This window comes from Babesia bovis, assembly GCF_000165395.2.
Source record: "Babesia bovis T2Bo chromosome 4 map unlocalized Chr4_1, whole genome shotgun sequence".
Lineage (NCBI taxonomy): Eukaryota > Apicomplexa > Aconoidasida > Piroplasmida > Babesiidae > Babesia > Babesia bovis.
In genome coordinates, this window is record NW_026261571.1 from 172,255 (window position 1) to 185,987 (window position 13,733).

The window sequence follows — 13,733 nt, forward strand, 5'->3', positions numbered from 1 at the left end:
TTAAGAGCTTACTCTAGGGTAAAGCAATCAGTTCAAATAGTTCAAAGTGGTCTTCTTCTTGGCACTTAACACTGCGATACCCTCCACAAAATCATTGTGGTCCAGCTCCTTCGCACCCCGTCGAAGGGCAACCATGCCAGCCTCAACACATACAGCCTTCAGCTGAGCACCGTTGAAATCTTCAGTCGAGCGAGCAAGCTCTTTAAAGTTCACATCAGGATGCACATTCATCTTACGGGAATGAATCTGCATAATGTGCGCTCTAGCATCCTCATTAGGATGCGGGAGCTCTATCTTGCGATCCAAACGACCAGAACGTAAAAGTGCAGGGTCAAGGGTATCTGGACGATTAGTAGCAGCAATGACCTTTACACGATCGTCACTGCTGAAACCATCCAGCTGATTTAATAGCTCCAGCATAGTACGCTGGACCTCACGGTCACCAGAAAGCTCACTGTCGAAACGCTTAGTACCGATAGCATCGATTTCGTCAATAAAAATAATAGTAGGCGACTTCTCCTTAGCCAAACTAAAAGCATCACGGACCATCTTAGCACCGTCACCGATAAACATCTGCACCAGCTGAGGTCCAGCCAACTTCACAAATGTAGCCTTCGTCTGGGCAGCGCAAGCACGTGCAAGAAGGGTCTTTCCCGTTCCAGGAGGCCCATGCATTAAAACACCTACAAGAAATCATTTAGCATAGACAACAACTAACCCTTTGGCGGCTTAATGCCTATCTTTTCAAAAAGATCCTTGTGAGTGATGGGAAGGACAATAGCCTCAATAAGTTCTTGGATCTGTTTGTCCAAACCCCCGATATCAGAATAGTCCTCGATGGGCTTCTCGCAAACCTCCATGGCCTTTACACGATTGTCGTACTCAGGAGGTAACTTGTCCAACACTAAATAACTGTCCTTATTCACACCAACCAAATCACCAGGGTGAAGTTCAGTATGAGGAATCAACCCAATGACAGGAAGGAAAATAGTCTACAAATGGTAAATCGCTAGAAAGGTTACTTACCTGACGAGTGGAAGTCTTGATAACCAAGGATTTGCCCTTGCTCTTCATAGCAACGCCCTGAACTCCTGCCTCCTCGTCGTCATCATCCTCTATGTCAAGCAACTCTACCACATTGGACACCAAATAAGGAAGCTGCTTATTGAGCTGTATTTTCTCCAAATTATCCTTTATGCGCTCTTGCATAGCTATCTGCTGCGACTTTAGACGGGTGTGTTCACTACGCAAAATCTTGATCTCAGCGTCGATCATATTGATGCGAACACGCACTTCGGCATCACTCATTCGTGACACCTCACTGAGATCAATCTGCTCATTGGCATCCGTCATATTGTACAATAAAAATAAAACGAATCAAACCTAGCTGCCGCGGCCTGAACCAGGCCAAAAAAGGCCACTAAACACACCAATCACCACCAGGATGAGACAACTAAATGAATAGACAGCGGTATGCCTATATAACATACACGCCTACTAGGCGATAATATATATGATAATCGCGTGCGCCACGTAAATCAAAGTATGAAAGGGGGAGGAAGGACACTGACCCACTAAAGGTACAAGATATAACTCCATCAATACAGATCAAGCAATATTAACACACAAGGATTAAATGGGCTCCATATTGATGAATTGTAATATATCTGGGTTAAATTTAACTATAGTTCAATATCATGTGTAAGCTCATCTATACCATCCTTAAAGAGACTATCATAAGATGGCGGAAGGTATACTGACTGACCCTGAAGGATATTTCTATCTAATGCAGCTTTTGAGAATATAACATGGATCAATTTATCGCTTGAATATAGACATCATTTATACCTAGGGCATCCGAATTTACAGAACAATCAAGATGGCAGAACACACGAAGCCCAGTAATATAGATCGCAATATAGAATTGTATAATGAAGCTATGGAGCAGTTGAAGTCAATTGCTATACAAGTAGAATCACCCGGAGAATATGTAGCTACACGGCTAGAATCAGTGGCATTGGATGATATTAAGCGAGAACTCACGGGTTTGTTAGCGTCATGCCAGTCAAATGCTTCTGGGATGTTGATGTCACTATTTGCATCAGCGAAGCCTTACAATGAAACTATTGAGTCAACAATAGAGGCGATCAAACCCTTACGGCGTTTGCTTAAGGAATCACTTACCAACCTAGACATACAACGGGAGACATTAAAGCAGACCAAATGGGAGGCTAAACGACGCATGTTCAGGTATGTAATGGTGGCATATGCTAAAATGGCATTAATAACCCATGTGGATGCCATCAGACACCTAGATAACATAGCTGAAGAAATCCTTGACACCTTCATGGTACAATATGACGATGTCGCAAAGATGCAGGGTACTGTCGTCCAAAAGGCAGTGGTATTAGCACGCGCAATATCTAAACGCATGGAAAGTGTGGAGTATGTGCTCCGGGCACATGATAAGTATAACATCGCCACAAACTGGGCTGTATTTGAAATTGTCCCTAGGGAATTGAAGCGCATCCAAGGGTTACTAAAAAGTTCAAGGCATTACGAAATGGAACTGTCAAAATACATGGAGCATTACTTAAAGCTGCTACAGGAAGTTGACCCGAATGAGTACAAGCGCTGTTCTGGACTATGTACCGATCGACAATGTTCTGATGTAGAACGGCTGTTATCCTTCGAAAAGCTAATAGAGTGGAATGAATTAGATCGTTTTAGGGACGAATTTAATAGAGAGCGTGCCGAGAGAAGTATAGTCGAATTCCATCAAAGCTTATATCAACTTGTCTCAACATGTGCTAAAACTACGATGCATATACTCTTTACGTTCTACAAGGAACGTGAGAAAATAAATGCAAATGAAACATCAGATATCATAGCGAAAGAAAAGATTACATCTGATATTACCACCTATGTTACAGGGCTAAGCTCATTGCTCAAGGGAGCTGAACATCTACAGCAAGTGGATGCCAAGGTAAATAATCCTATCAAAGTACCCTTTGTTGGTATGTATAGGGATATATTCGTCAAGCCTATCATGAACATTTGCTTGAGTAAGCTAGTACAAAAGGAAGGTGGAGTAACAATGAAAACACCTCAAGAGGAGGCAGTTAAATTCCGTACCTTCGTGGATGTAGCCATTGAACAGTTGCTCCATCCGAAACAAAGCATACCAATGCAACTATTGATCGACGTTACAAAGGTTACTGAGAACGATAGTTTCAAGGTGTGTTGCGTGTTTGATGCTATAGCAGCAGAGCTGCTGTATCAATTCGAAAAAAGGTTTTCAGCAGTCTACTTCCCAATCTATCTAGACCGGTTCATAGGGAACGTAGAGGCTTATGAACGGCTGTTGGGACACATTGAAATCGCAGCAGGAGGTTATCGCCACTACCTGAAGTGGCGCGGATCCAAAATACCTAATGGTATATCAAGGTGCTTTAGCATCGGCGTTGTGTGCGACAACTACATTGAGGATACGACTCAGGTGCTATCACATGAAATCGCAATATCTAATGGACCGAATGGAAACTTGCATGAGGATGGCTGGTATGCCTTCTACATGACACCTTCCATGGTGCTATATCGGCAAATGATGGCTTTGTGGAGCCACAGCAACTTCTTCTACCATTTGTTGCATAAATATCTGGTTGGCACAGCTGAAATGATTCAGGAATATATCAGATACGTGCAGAAGCAAGTGTCTGCAATAGAAGCTGAGCCTGTCACTGAACCTACAGAGATTACAAAGGCTGCGGAATCAACGAAAAATGCTGGATGCATCTTAAATGACCTTAGTGCATTACAAGCTGCCGTACAAACGGGAAGTGTGAATATGATAAGCCTGGAATTATTGTATGGCCCACTTGAGTCTCAAGAAGACGCATACCAGGAGTACTTGACACAAAATAGATATACTAATGGATACCTTTCTTCAGACCAGAGTATGTCGAGCGACAGTACAGATAAAACCAACCCGGGTAATAATCAATCAAAGACGTCTATCAATGGTAGCAACCCTGAATCGGATGCATCCGCTGTAGAAGTCTGTCAAAATGGCACGTGCAATATAGGTATAACACTGAAAAGTAATTTGGATGGTAATGTAGTGAAAGCTGCAGTGCGCAAGTTGGAGTATCCATTGCAAGTGGCTTTTAAACGGCTAGTTTATGCGCTTAGATCGCTGGATGATGGTATCACGTCAATTGAACAAAATAGCATCGATATCCTAGCATCAATATGGAAGACTCCCAGTGAATTCGAAGATTCGGATCAATTTATAATGAGTAATGCAAATGATCTGGCGCATGATTATTTCGATAAATTGACTAAAGAGGATCGCATGGATATTGTTAAACTTGTGTCATTCACCAAGAGGGCACTACAGCTTATGTACAACTTCTTCAATAGTGCCCATGAACAGATTGATGGCGTTAAGTATACGCTGGAAAACTATATAATAAGGAATTTGGTATCGAATGCCAAGTGCAGTCTGCAATTCCTACAGTCGTTACCATCCAAATTCAGAGCCAGTAGTAAACCAGATGTATCCATACCAAGCAATTATGTCAAGTATATGCTAATACCACTGCTGTCATTCAAAGAATTTGAAAGCACAACTATACCGCAAGAAGTTACTCGAAAAATAATGACGCATACAATCTCGCATCTAACAACGGACTACAAACAACAGGTAGTGAAACTTATCCGAAACGTGGATAATCTCAATCGCTCCCTGGGTGTAGATAAAAACATGAAAGAACAGGAAGCTGCCAATCTAATTGTGGACATGACCTTAATCAAAAGTCAACTTATTACGGATATTGAAGAGTTTGTCAACCAGTGCGATATTAGGTTGGATGTTCATCGTAACCACTGCGAGGATCTCCAGATGCTCCTTCGATGTGTCAATGATTTGACCTGTGATAATAAACAGTAATGCCATAATAATATTGCCAACATATATCTAAAGGCGTGTTATAAGACCTTTATGGGCGTAAAATTGCATAATAAATGTAGCATTTTAATGGTTACATTGTTATAGCCCCTTTGAGATTGCTATTGAAGTCTGACTACCATTAAAATGTGTAGAATAGCACAACTAAGCGCAATGTGTAATAGACCGGGGGTTCTTCAATGACCTAGGGAGTACCACCTAGTTACACACCAACACGGCAGTTTATGATACAGAAATAGACAAAAATTTTATATATGAACTAATACTGTCTTTTTTGTAAAATGGCATCAAATAGTGGAGAAGAGACGCAACCCGCAGCGTAAGTAAACTCATATGGGTCGATCAACGCACAGCAAAATCACTTTTAAAATGGTTCTGGCTTCGGATTCTTCACAACCGTACAAAGTGTAGGTTGTAGCTTGTTTATACAAGTTAATATATCATACTAAAGATTATCCGTTCCCGAGAACGCCCCTTTTGCCGCAGTAATCAAGTTCAGCGCAGAAGAGGTAAGGAGTATAAGTACATAATAACACGTCAAAATAGTTCAAACTTAATCCAAACACTTGCGCATGTATTACAAGTGATGGTGTGGGAGTAAACCCTAGTCAAACTGCAGGTAAGAATAATGAAACTCACTGGCGATACACGTACAGGTGCCGTATTCCTCAAGTATGGACCTAATCTCAGACTCATACCTAGAGATAGAGTTGGAACCATGTAAAATACACAACATCGTGAATATAATTAAGATTATATCGTTTTGTAAAAAACATAGTTAGCTACCTATCGGCAATAGCAATGGGACTGTTGTCTTCCTCATCTGTGTTGGTGAATGACGATAGGTTAAACACGACACAGTTGGACGATGATTTCTTATGGCATGTGAAAACCCCAACCAAGTTGTCAGCACGAGAAAACAATCGCGGCTTTAATGAAATGATTATAACCTGAAAGTCGCTCTTCTGCAAAAATGATACCAAGTTGCGGACCTTGGAACTATCCAAATTAGCATCAATCTCGTCTAACACCACAAAAGGGGAACGACGGAAACTGTGTAAAGCTAAAAGGAGAGCTAATGAAGATAAAGCCTTCTCACCACCACTCTGGAGGCTAAGATCCAAAAACTTCTTCGCTGGTGGCATAGTATTGTAACGAATGCTACATAAGAAAGGTTCAGAAACGCTACCAGAAATATCATCGTCGAGTGTCAAAAAGGCAGAACCGCCTGTAGTCTCATCGGAGGGGTCACGTGCAGAAAGGCTGCGATATATAGGGCCGACCAGTCGCTTCACGTTGTTGAAACAATCCATGAACAAACTTGTCCTTTCCTTACTTATACGATCAAAGTCTGGTTCCAAACTTTCGCACTCAGCTTTAGCAGATGCAATATCAGCGTCCAAATGCTCAATATCAACCTGAGCACGTTGAATCCTCGTACCGGCGTCATCACGCGCGCGACAAGTAGCCAACGTCTTGCGCAACGATTCCATTTCTTTAGACAGGCGGTTGCATTCACGCTCAATGCCGCTTTCTGAATCAGGAATGGAATCCAACAGTTCAGTGGTCATTAGCTGAGGGAAGTCAAGAATTAAATCTGATGATGTGTTCTTCAGTGATTCAGGGACTCTTATTGAACAATCAACATTCCTAAGACGGCATTGTTCTGCGATCTCCAAAGCTGCGCGCTGAAGCTCGCGCATTGATCTAGCTAATTCCAGTAACTGTGAAACCAACTGATCCTTAGACTCACGTAGAGTGAGACGATAACCCGGATTATTGTTATCTACAACCACATCAGTATCCTGTGTAGAAGTTACAGCACTGGTGTCACCAGCAGTATCCATGCCGTAATCCTGATCGTACTGTAGCAGCTTCATCTCTTCGTGACAGCGATTAATTTTGTTAGTGAGCTCATCGTAACACTTCTTGTCACTGGAGATGTCGCGTTCAATAGATAGGACATCACGATGAAGCGATTGGTTCTCTTTCAACAAATTACGTAACTCCGCAAGGGTTACTTGGTGCCGTTCGGTGACCTCACGCAAAGAATGAGTACGCAAATGCTCTAAACGCTGTTCTAAGTCAGCTTTATCTCTTAAACAACGCTCAATCAATGCACGTTTGTGCTCCAGTGTAGAATTCAAACGCATCACAGCATCATTCTCACTGTCCAGCATGCTGTAAATGTCATCAACACCGAGTTCCTGGTTCAGTTCGGCAAAATGTTCAATTCTCAAATCGCGAAGTGCAGCCTCCTCTTCTTCTTGATTTTTATTCAACCGCTTAATATCCTCTTCCAATGCTGAGAGACGGTTCACAAAAGAGCGAACCTTTTCCTCTGACTCACGCACCTGCTGCTCTGAAGCTTCCTTGTGGCGTTTAGCAAAGTCTAACTTCATCTTTAGTAACTCAACTCCGCGTTGGTGTTTTTGCAATTTAGAAATAGTATCCTGCAATTTGGCCTCCGTGCCAGTAAGATTCTTAGTCACTAACTGGATATCCTGGTCAAGACGATCGGATTTCAAACACAAACGGCTGAATTCGGCTAGCTCGAGCTCTAGATGGGAGTTCTTGTTGTAAGCAGTAGATTCTAAAACAATTGTACGGTCACGAGTTATAACCTGGCCTTTGTGAGTTACAATGTTAAAGCCTATACCACTGTAAGACAGTAACAACTCAGCGTCGTCCATTGTTGGAACAACTACAGTATCACCCAAAAGATGCTCGAATAATGTTGCATAACGTCGTTCGAAAACCAAACAATCAACTGCCATCCTGTATTGAACCCTGGAACCATGCGAACGAAAAAAATCCATTAGCCGTCCACGGTAATCCGATTTCTGTGCCTTTAAACAATCTAAAGGTAAAAAGTCACGTTTGAACACGCGATCTCGACGTAATTTAGCGATGCATTCTTGGATAACGGACATATTTTCAGTTACAATAGTGTGGCCACGAGTACTGAGAGCAGCCATTATAGCATCATGGTAACACGCATTCGTTATTTCAAATAGCGATATTACCTCGCCGTGTACACCGGATATAGCGTTTATCAATTCCTGAGTGTACTGACGTCGACGTAGTATCTGACGATGCTCCACCTTAGCCACATTCAAATTCTTCAAGTGGTGCTCTAGAGTCTCCTTCTCTTCTTCCAAAGCTTTTTTACGGGATTCTAACTTGGTTCGTTCACCATCTAAACGCGATTTAGTCATCTGGAGTAATTCGATAGAGTCCTTAGTCTCCCGGAGACGGGTGCATAGACCATTGTATAAATTCTCCTGAGGAGCCGAATTTGCAACAAGCTTTTCATGCTGCTTTTGAAGTGACTCCAACTCAACGCGAATATGATCCGATTCTGAAGTTAATTCTGTCAACTTGCTGCGGCCTAGAGTCAGTTTCATGCGGACAGCTGATGAAGATTGATTGAAGTTTTTCATCAAATTGTCATATCGCTCCCTCTGTGCTGAAGTTAACGTTACCTTACAGACACTCAAGTTTTTGACTTCATCAACTAATGATGAGCAATCATCTCTTAGCCTTGATTCCTGTGCAAGCAGGACTTCTATCTCGTTCTCCAACGTGGATATATCATTCTGAACGGTCTCACGCAACGACTCCAGCTCTTGTATACGCTTCTCCAATATTGGCTTTGTTTCATAGAATTGAGTCAAACTGTCTTTCCTGGAAACTAAAGTCCGCTGCTGTTCCTGTATTTTACGATGGAGCTGACTCTGCTCGAAGTATAAACTAGATCGCTTATGTTCAAGTTCATCACGTTTACCTTGAATACGAGAAATACGTTTCGTCAAATCTTCTGATTGACAGGCTAGCCGCTCGTAATTGTCTTTGTGTCGTGAATATTTCATTGAACCAAGGTGAAAGTCGTAAGCATACTTGCGTGCCTCCGTTTTCTTATATTGAGATAATAAGTCATCGTAATCAACACTAGTTGATAAGACACTGCGGTAGTGACGCAATTCCTGCTGCAAAGAACGTTTGCGAGAAACTAAATTGCGATATTCAACTCGAGAACGCTCTAACTTCTCCTTAATGTACTTATAAGGCTTTGCATATAATGATGAACCACTGATATTCTCAAATAAACGGGTTAGTTCAACAGGAGAACATGATGCTATGTCATTCACAGCACCCTGAAAAATTAAACCAGTTGAACCTAACGTGTTTATGCGGTAATCACGTAGATGCTCTTTGTACTGCTTGAAGGTAATGGACTCACCATCAACAAAATAAGTTACTGTACCAGAAGTGTTTATTTGACGGCGGAATGTCACTGGACGGTTACCTCCATTCAATATTAGCTCTACGTAAGCGTCGGATGTGCTATCAATACTCCGCTTCGATGGCTTGTGAATCAAGTCTCGCAAATTCAAACCACGTAATACCGTAGAATTAACACATAATACAAATGATATCGCATCCATTATATTCGATTTGCCACTGCCATTTGGACCAATGATTGCAGTAAACTTTTTAAAATCCGATACGCGAACTGTACCGCCATAGCTCTTAAAATTGTGCAGTACGAGGGTTGTAACCGTGCCTATGCGATCATCTGCCGTATGTAATGAATCATATTCATTCTCAACTTGTACAATCTCATCATGACGTTCGTCAGAAGGGTCACCTATTCGCGAATCTTCAGACAACTCGACAAAATTCCCAACGTCAGAAGTTGGTGTGTCGGTAACACAGACAGTACCGGAATCACTATCAGTACCCGAATCGTCCCAAATCAACTCCATAATGGACATAAAAACCTAATGAATGCAACATTCAGTAGAATTTTTCAATGAGAATCCAAGAATCTTCATCTAACCTGCATTGTGAAAGAATTTTCTCCGATAGACAAATCAATGCAAACACATAAATAAGACTAATAGTAATTAGAACTAGTTCTATATTGGTAATGTATCCGGTAATATAAAAAAGAACATTCGAGATGATATACACATAAACTTGCTGTAGAACGGATTCATCGTGTTCATATACAACTGAAACACAATCTAATGAACAGTTGAATACATACCTAATTGCTAAGATTCTATGCCATAATATCACAGATTGTTTGGGGAATGAATATGAATATAAGAGCACTATTTAAACGAACCCGCACATTACTATTTTAACCTAGTATTTTTACACATTAATGAGCTGTCAAATAAATTATCTATTGGTAAATGGAAACTGGAAATATATTTTAGATTAGTGTGTATGTATATTGGATACAGCAGAAGGCATTGTTGATAAGAGCTGTATTATAATAAAACAATATCGCAACGAAAATGTTAAACGTCGCCATAGACAAGTACCACTGTTATATAGGATGCCTTCATCACACTATCGGTGATGAGCAACTGCTAACACTTGCAAAATGCTTCAGTAATCACGTAAGATGCTGCAAGGTAATGAGGAAACCTTCAACGGACGCACATCTAGGTTATGGCTTTGTACAGTATACCGATGCGGCTTATGCAGATGAAGCTATTGCAAAAATGCAGGGAGTTATAGTCAAAGGGATACCGTTATATGTAAGAGCAGCATACCCATTTACTAGCACTACCATTAATGACAAAGATGAAGAAGAGGCAAACGACATTAAAAATGCAACTGTTTACGTCAGCGAACTTATGTTGACAGCAACAGATAATGATTTAAGGGGCTTTGCGGAGCCATTTGGTGATGTGGAGCATGTATCAGTAATTCCTAACAGGAGATTTGGGTTCGTAACATTCAGTAGAAGAGAAAACGCACTAGGGTTTATCTGTCACATGGATGGATGGAAACTTGAAGATACATTAATGGCGTGTTCATGGGCATATCAAAGCAGAAATGCTACTCTTCCAGGCCAATTCGAATCGTCAGAAAACGAAAAGCAAGATGCAATATTTGGCCAAAAGTATTCTTACGACCTATTACCAAAGCAGAAATAATATAGAATCACATTTTAGCAATCATTAGGTGGATTAACCCCGTGTTGCCGCCATACGCAGTAAATGCAAGGCTGAAATTATCAAATATGATGTCCCTAGCCTTTACACAGTGATGTGAGAGCGCTTTGCTTCGTATTAATCGTCCGGGGGTAGCTTTGGAGCCCTTTCGTGCACGATGAGCCCTACCATTTAAAGTCACTCTAACGCCGTTTTCCAGAATAAAGGAAAGGTCAAGTTCAAACTGACGCCTGGCAATCTCGTGAGCTTGCTCAACAGGATCTGTGCAAAGCATATCACTGGCACTCGCAACCCGATCGTGACCTTCTGAAAAGATTTTAACGTGGTTTATAATGTCTTACCAATTTCAATAGGCTCCCACAAGTAGGTAATCATGGTATCTTGGGTGTTGCGGCGACCTACAGAGTAGATTGGCACTTTTAAAAATAAGCCATCATCATAAACAAAGTATGTATGGTGTGCCGTTGTATCCATGGACCAACATATGTTATCAAACGCTCCTTTGTACAAAATGTTTGGGGTACGATCAGAGGATAGGGTTGTCAATCCAGGTTTCACCTGCCATTCGACAGTCATCACCACTGATCCGCCCATCATTAGATGCTGCTGATTGGCGGACCATTTTGACATAGTGAGAGGACGGTAAATACTCTGGTATGCGCAGATCTCACCATCGAGGGTAGCGTTACGAATGTCCCTAAAAACATCTTTAATAGATTCATGACAACATACCACACAATAACATTGCCTAAATAAGTTGTTATTGCCAATGTATAGGACTCTGGACATGGCAAAAAGCTAACTGAAACCAATCGACGAAATGCGCAAGATTCTTTGGGGTCATTGAATACAGGTATACTCTGGCTGAAACATGGTTTCAAGGGAGCGGAATAATCTTGGGAATCAAATTGAGCAGCCTTAACCAGATGTTCCCACTCAAAATGCCAAATATGAATATATCCATCATTGGTACCGCCTACCACTGTCACCACTGGGTTATACCCGGATGAAGTCCCTTCTGTGGAATAGCAATGAATACGGATAATGTAAAAATGCTTACTTTGGGAATCAACAGGTTCTGTAAGTCGTTGGACATATAGGCGAATGTGACATACCGTTGCGATGGGAAATTGCAATGCAAGTAATCATTTGATCTTCTATATAATTTTTTGGATCGAATTTCCATAGAGTTAGATTTGAGGTGTCACTGTGAAACAATGATTTCAAAATAGTGGTGCTTACACTTTATTCTCCGTTTCAGGCGACAAATTATCTGCATAATTCGCAAAGTCCAAAGGTATTTTGCACATGGATATAGATCCATCATCCATGAGAATAACCATTAAAATCCCAGTGTCCTTAATGGTAGTTTGCACCTTGTAAAACGCTGACGGATTGATCCACTCAAAAGCAACACATGTTCCTTTCTAAAGTGGTTAACACGATTAAAACAGTGACTAACCTTTAATTTGCACAATTTTGCAAAGTGTGGTTTACGGAAGGTTAGCTTAAAAGTCGTATTTTCGCTTGATGTCTCATGTAAGAGATGATTAATCGGTAGCTCGTGTATAATTAAATAACCAGATTGTATATCAGCTTGCGTATTGCAATTTGGCGTCTTTTGACAACTTGACACGATTAAAATGCTGCTATTATTAGTACCATCCATGTTAACTGGACCTATCAACTCCAGGCATTTTATAAGCATGCCAGTGTTGATAAAACTAGATATTTCAACTGTTGAATCGATGGAATCCATGGCCCTTTTCAAAGAAAAACGTCCTTTGGGTGGCGCTTCTGGAGCATACTCATCGACAGAGTAAGGAACGTCCAACTGAAAAGAACACGTATCAGCATCTATTTGCGAACTTTCGTTGCCAATGATGCAACTCCCATAAGTAGGAATTTCCCATGATCTCTCTACATTGGAAGACTTTTTTTTGGCTGTCTACAGTGTATTAGGTGATTCGCATTATTAGAGTGGGATATTGTACACCGTGCACGAACAACAAAAAACATTGCAAACACGGTATGGTAAACAAGTAGTGAAGCAACAATATGTAAATCCAGCAACTCCATAATATGAAAGGATAGAACATAATAATAATATGCTCGAGTGGTTGATAGGCATATCAAATCAAATACATAACGACAAAGAGTTAGAGCTTTATATCCATTAGTATATAACAAAAGGTACACGACACAAGAGACAACAACATCTGTACGGCTCCACAATAATGAACAAAACGAAATGTTACATAAGCATAACAAAGCATGATACACACCAGCCTAGAATCATTGTTTACAACCTGTTTAGCAACCTATTGATATGCAATGACGTACTTCGACATAGGTAAGACGCAACACACGACGTTCTGTGCCAAATCCCTCTTCACCAGGCGATGGTAGGAAAAGGGCCGATGGAATCACAACATTGTTGTTATCTTCCATTAGAAGATGTTACAAACAACCTCTATTCTTGTTGGCAGACATAAATCAAGTTATATATTGATCACTATATCGCAAAAATGGTAGCCATTGATATAGACAGCATTCACATATAGAAGGTGAAAGTAGAGTTTCAAACTCTTATCACGGAAGTATGACCTTCATACCATGAAGGATTCGTATACAACCAATGTGCGCAAAGAAGGAAAAGGTGTAGCATATTTCGAGACGCAACATATATCGTTACTATCCATAGAGCATGGGGCCCCCAACAAACGAAGAAATTTCGGTAACATAAAGAAACGTAACACATACATATTACAGGTTAGAATTATTAAAAG

The 13,733-nt window shown here is 40.9% G+C and overlaps 6 protein-coding genes across 6 annotated transcripts; 3 read left to right on the top strand and 3 right to left on the bottom strand.

Annotated features, from left to right (window-relative positions):
• Positions 1-3: 3 nt before the first annotated feature.
• BBOV_IV004580 (putative 26S protease regulatory subunit 6A) lies at positions 4-1,549 on the bottom strand. Its single transcript, XM_001610337.2, has 3 exons — positions 1,027-1,549; positions 719-992; positions 4-683 (listed from the first exon to the last, which is right to left on the bottom strand). Exons 1-3 carry the CDS (start codon positions 1,351-1,353, stop codon positions 28-30), a joined length of 1,257 nt encoding a protein of 418 aa, XP_001610387.1. The 5' UTR covers positions 1,354-1,549; the 3' UTR covers positions 4-27.
• A 178-nt stretch (positions 1,550-1,727) lies between these two features.
• On the top strand, positions 1,728-4,982 carry BBOV_IV004590 (uncharacterized protein). The gene has a single exon (XM_001610338.2). It carries the CDS (start codon positions 1,880-1,882, stop codon positions 4,949-4,951), a length of 3,072 nt encoding a protein of 1,023 aa, XP_001610388.2. The 5' UTR covers positions 1,728-1,879; the 3' UTR covers positions 4,952-4,982.
• A 233-nt stretch (positions 4,983-5,215) lies between these two features.
• On the top strand, positions 5,216-5,704 carry BBOV_IV004600 (Ubiquitin fold modifier 1 family protein). The gene is made up of 5 exons (XM_051767802.1): positions 5,216-5,288; positions 5,323-5,376; positions 5,421-5,478; positions 5,516-5,588; positions 5,626-5,704. The coding sequence occupies exons 1-5, from the start codon at positions 5,251-5,253 to the stop codon at positions 5,691-5,693; spliced, it is 291 nt and encodes a 96-aa protein (XP_051623242.1). The 5' UTR covers positions 5,216-5,250; the 3' UTR covers positions 5,694-5,704.
• Positions 5,705-5,716: 12 nt separating this feature from the next.
• Positions 5,717-9,862, bottom strand: BBOV_IV004610 (RecF/RecN/SMC N terminal domain family protein). Its single transcript, XM_001610340.2, has one exon. It carries the CDS (start codon positions 9,745-9,747, stop codon positions 5,752-5,754), a length of 3,996 nt encoding a protein of 1,331 aa, XP_001610390.2. The 5' UTR covers positions 9,748-9,862; the 3' UTR covers positions 5,717-5,751.
• A 326-nt stretch (positions 9,863-10,188) lies between these two features.
• On the top strand, positions 10,189-11,106 carry BBOV_IV004620 (RNA recognition motif domain containing protein). Its single transcript, XM_001610341.2, has one exon. It carries the CDS (start codon positions 10,279-10,281, stop codon positions 10,924-10,926), a length of 648 nt encoding a protein of 215 aa, XP_001610391.1. The 5' UTR covers positions 10,189-10,278; the 3' UTR covers positions 10,927-11,106.
• Positions 10,934-13,585, bottom strand: BBOV_IV004630 (uncharacterized protein; the record flags this gene model as incomplete). The annotated part of the gene is made up of 7 exons (XM_001610343.2): positions 13,288-13,585; positions 12,407-12,892; positions 12,187-12,371; positions 12,060-12,151; positions 11,677-12,022; positions 11,286-11,641; positions 10,934-11,250 (listed from the first exon to the last, which is right to left on the bottom strand). The coding sequence occupies exons 1-7, from the start codon at positions 13,393-13,395 to the stop codon at positions 10,934-10,936; spliced, it is 1,890 nt and encodes a 629-aa protein (XP_001610393.2). The 5' UTR covers positions 13,396-13,585.
• Between the last annotated feature and the right edge of the window lie 148 nt (positions 13,586-13,733).

Excerpts from the sequence above, each read along its gene's own strand:
- BBOV_IV004580 (XM_001610337.2), bottom strand. The coding sequence starts at position 1,353 with ATGACGGATGCCAATGAGCAGATTGATCTCAGTGAGGTGTCACGAATG. Across the intron at positions 993-1,026 it reads TCAAGACTTCCACTCGTCAG|ACTATTTTCCTTCCTGTCAT; the intron begins GTAAGTAACCTT and ends TACCATTTGTAG. Across the intron at positions 684-718 it reads AGGCATTAAGCCGCCAAAGG|GTGTTTTAATGCATGGGCCT; the intron begins GTTAGTTGTTGT and ends GATTTCTTGTAG.
- BBOV_IV004590 (XM_001610338.2), top strand. The coding sequence starts at position 1,880 with ATGGCAGAACACACGAAGCCCAGTAATATAGATCGCAATATAGAATTG.
- BBOV_IV004600 (XM_051767802.1), top strand. The coding sequence starts at position 5,251 with ATGGCATCAAATAGTGGAGAAGAGACGCAACCCGCAGC. Across the intron at positions 5,289-5,322 it reads GAAGAGACGCAACCCGCAGC|CAAAATCACTTTTAAAATGG; the intron begins GTAAGTAAACTC and ends ATCAACGCACAG. Across the intron at positions 5,589-5,625 it reads AAACCCTAGTCAAACTGCAG|GTGCCGTATTCCTCAAGTAT; the intron begins GTAAGAATAATG and ends ATACACGTACAG.
- BBOV_IV004610 (XM_001610340.2), bottom strand. The coding sequence starts at position 9,747 with ATGTCCATTATGGAGTTGATTTGGGACGATTCGGGTACTGATAGTGAT.
- BBOV_IV004620 (XM_001610341.2), top strand. The coding sequence starts at position 10,279 with ATGTTAAACGTCGCCATAGACAAGTACCACTGTTATATAGGATGCCTT.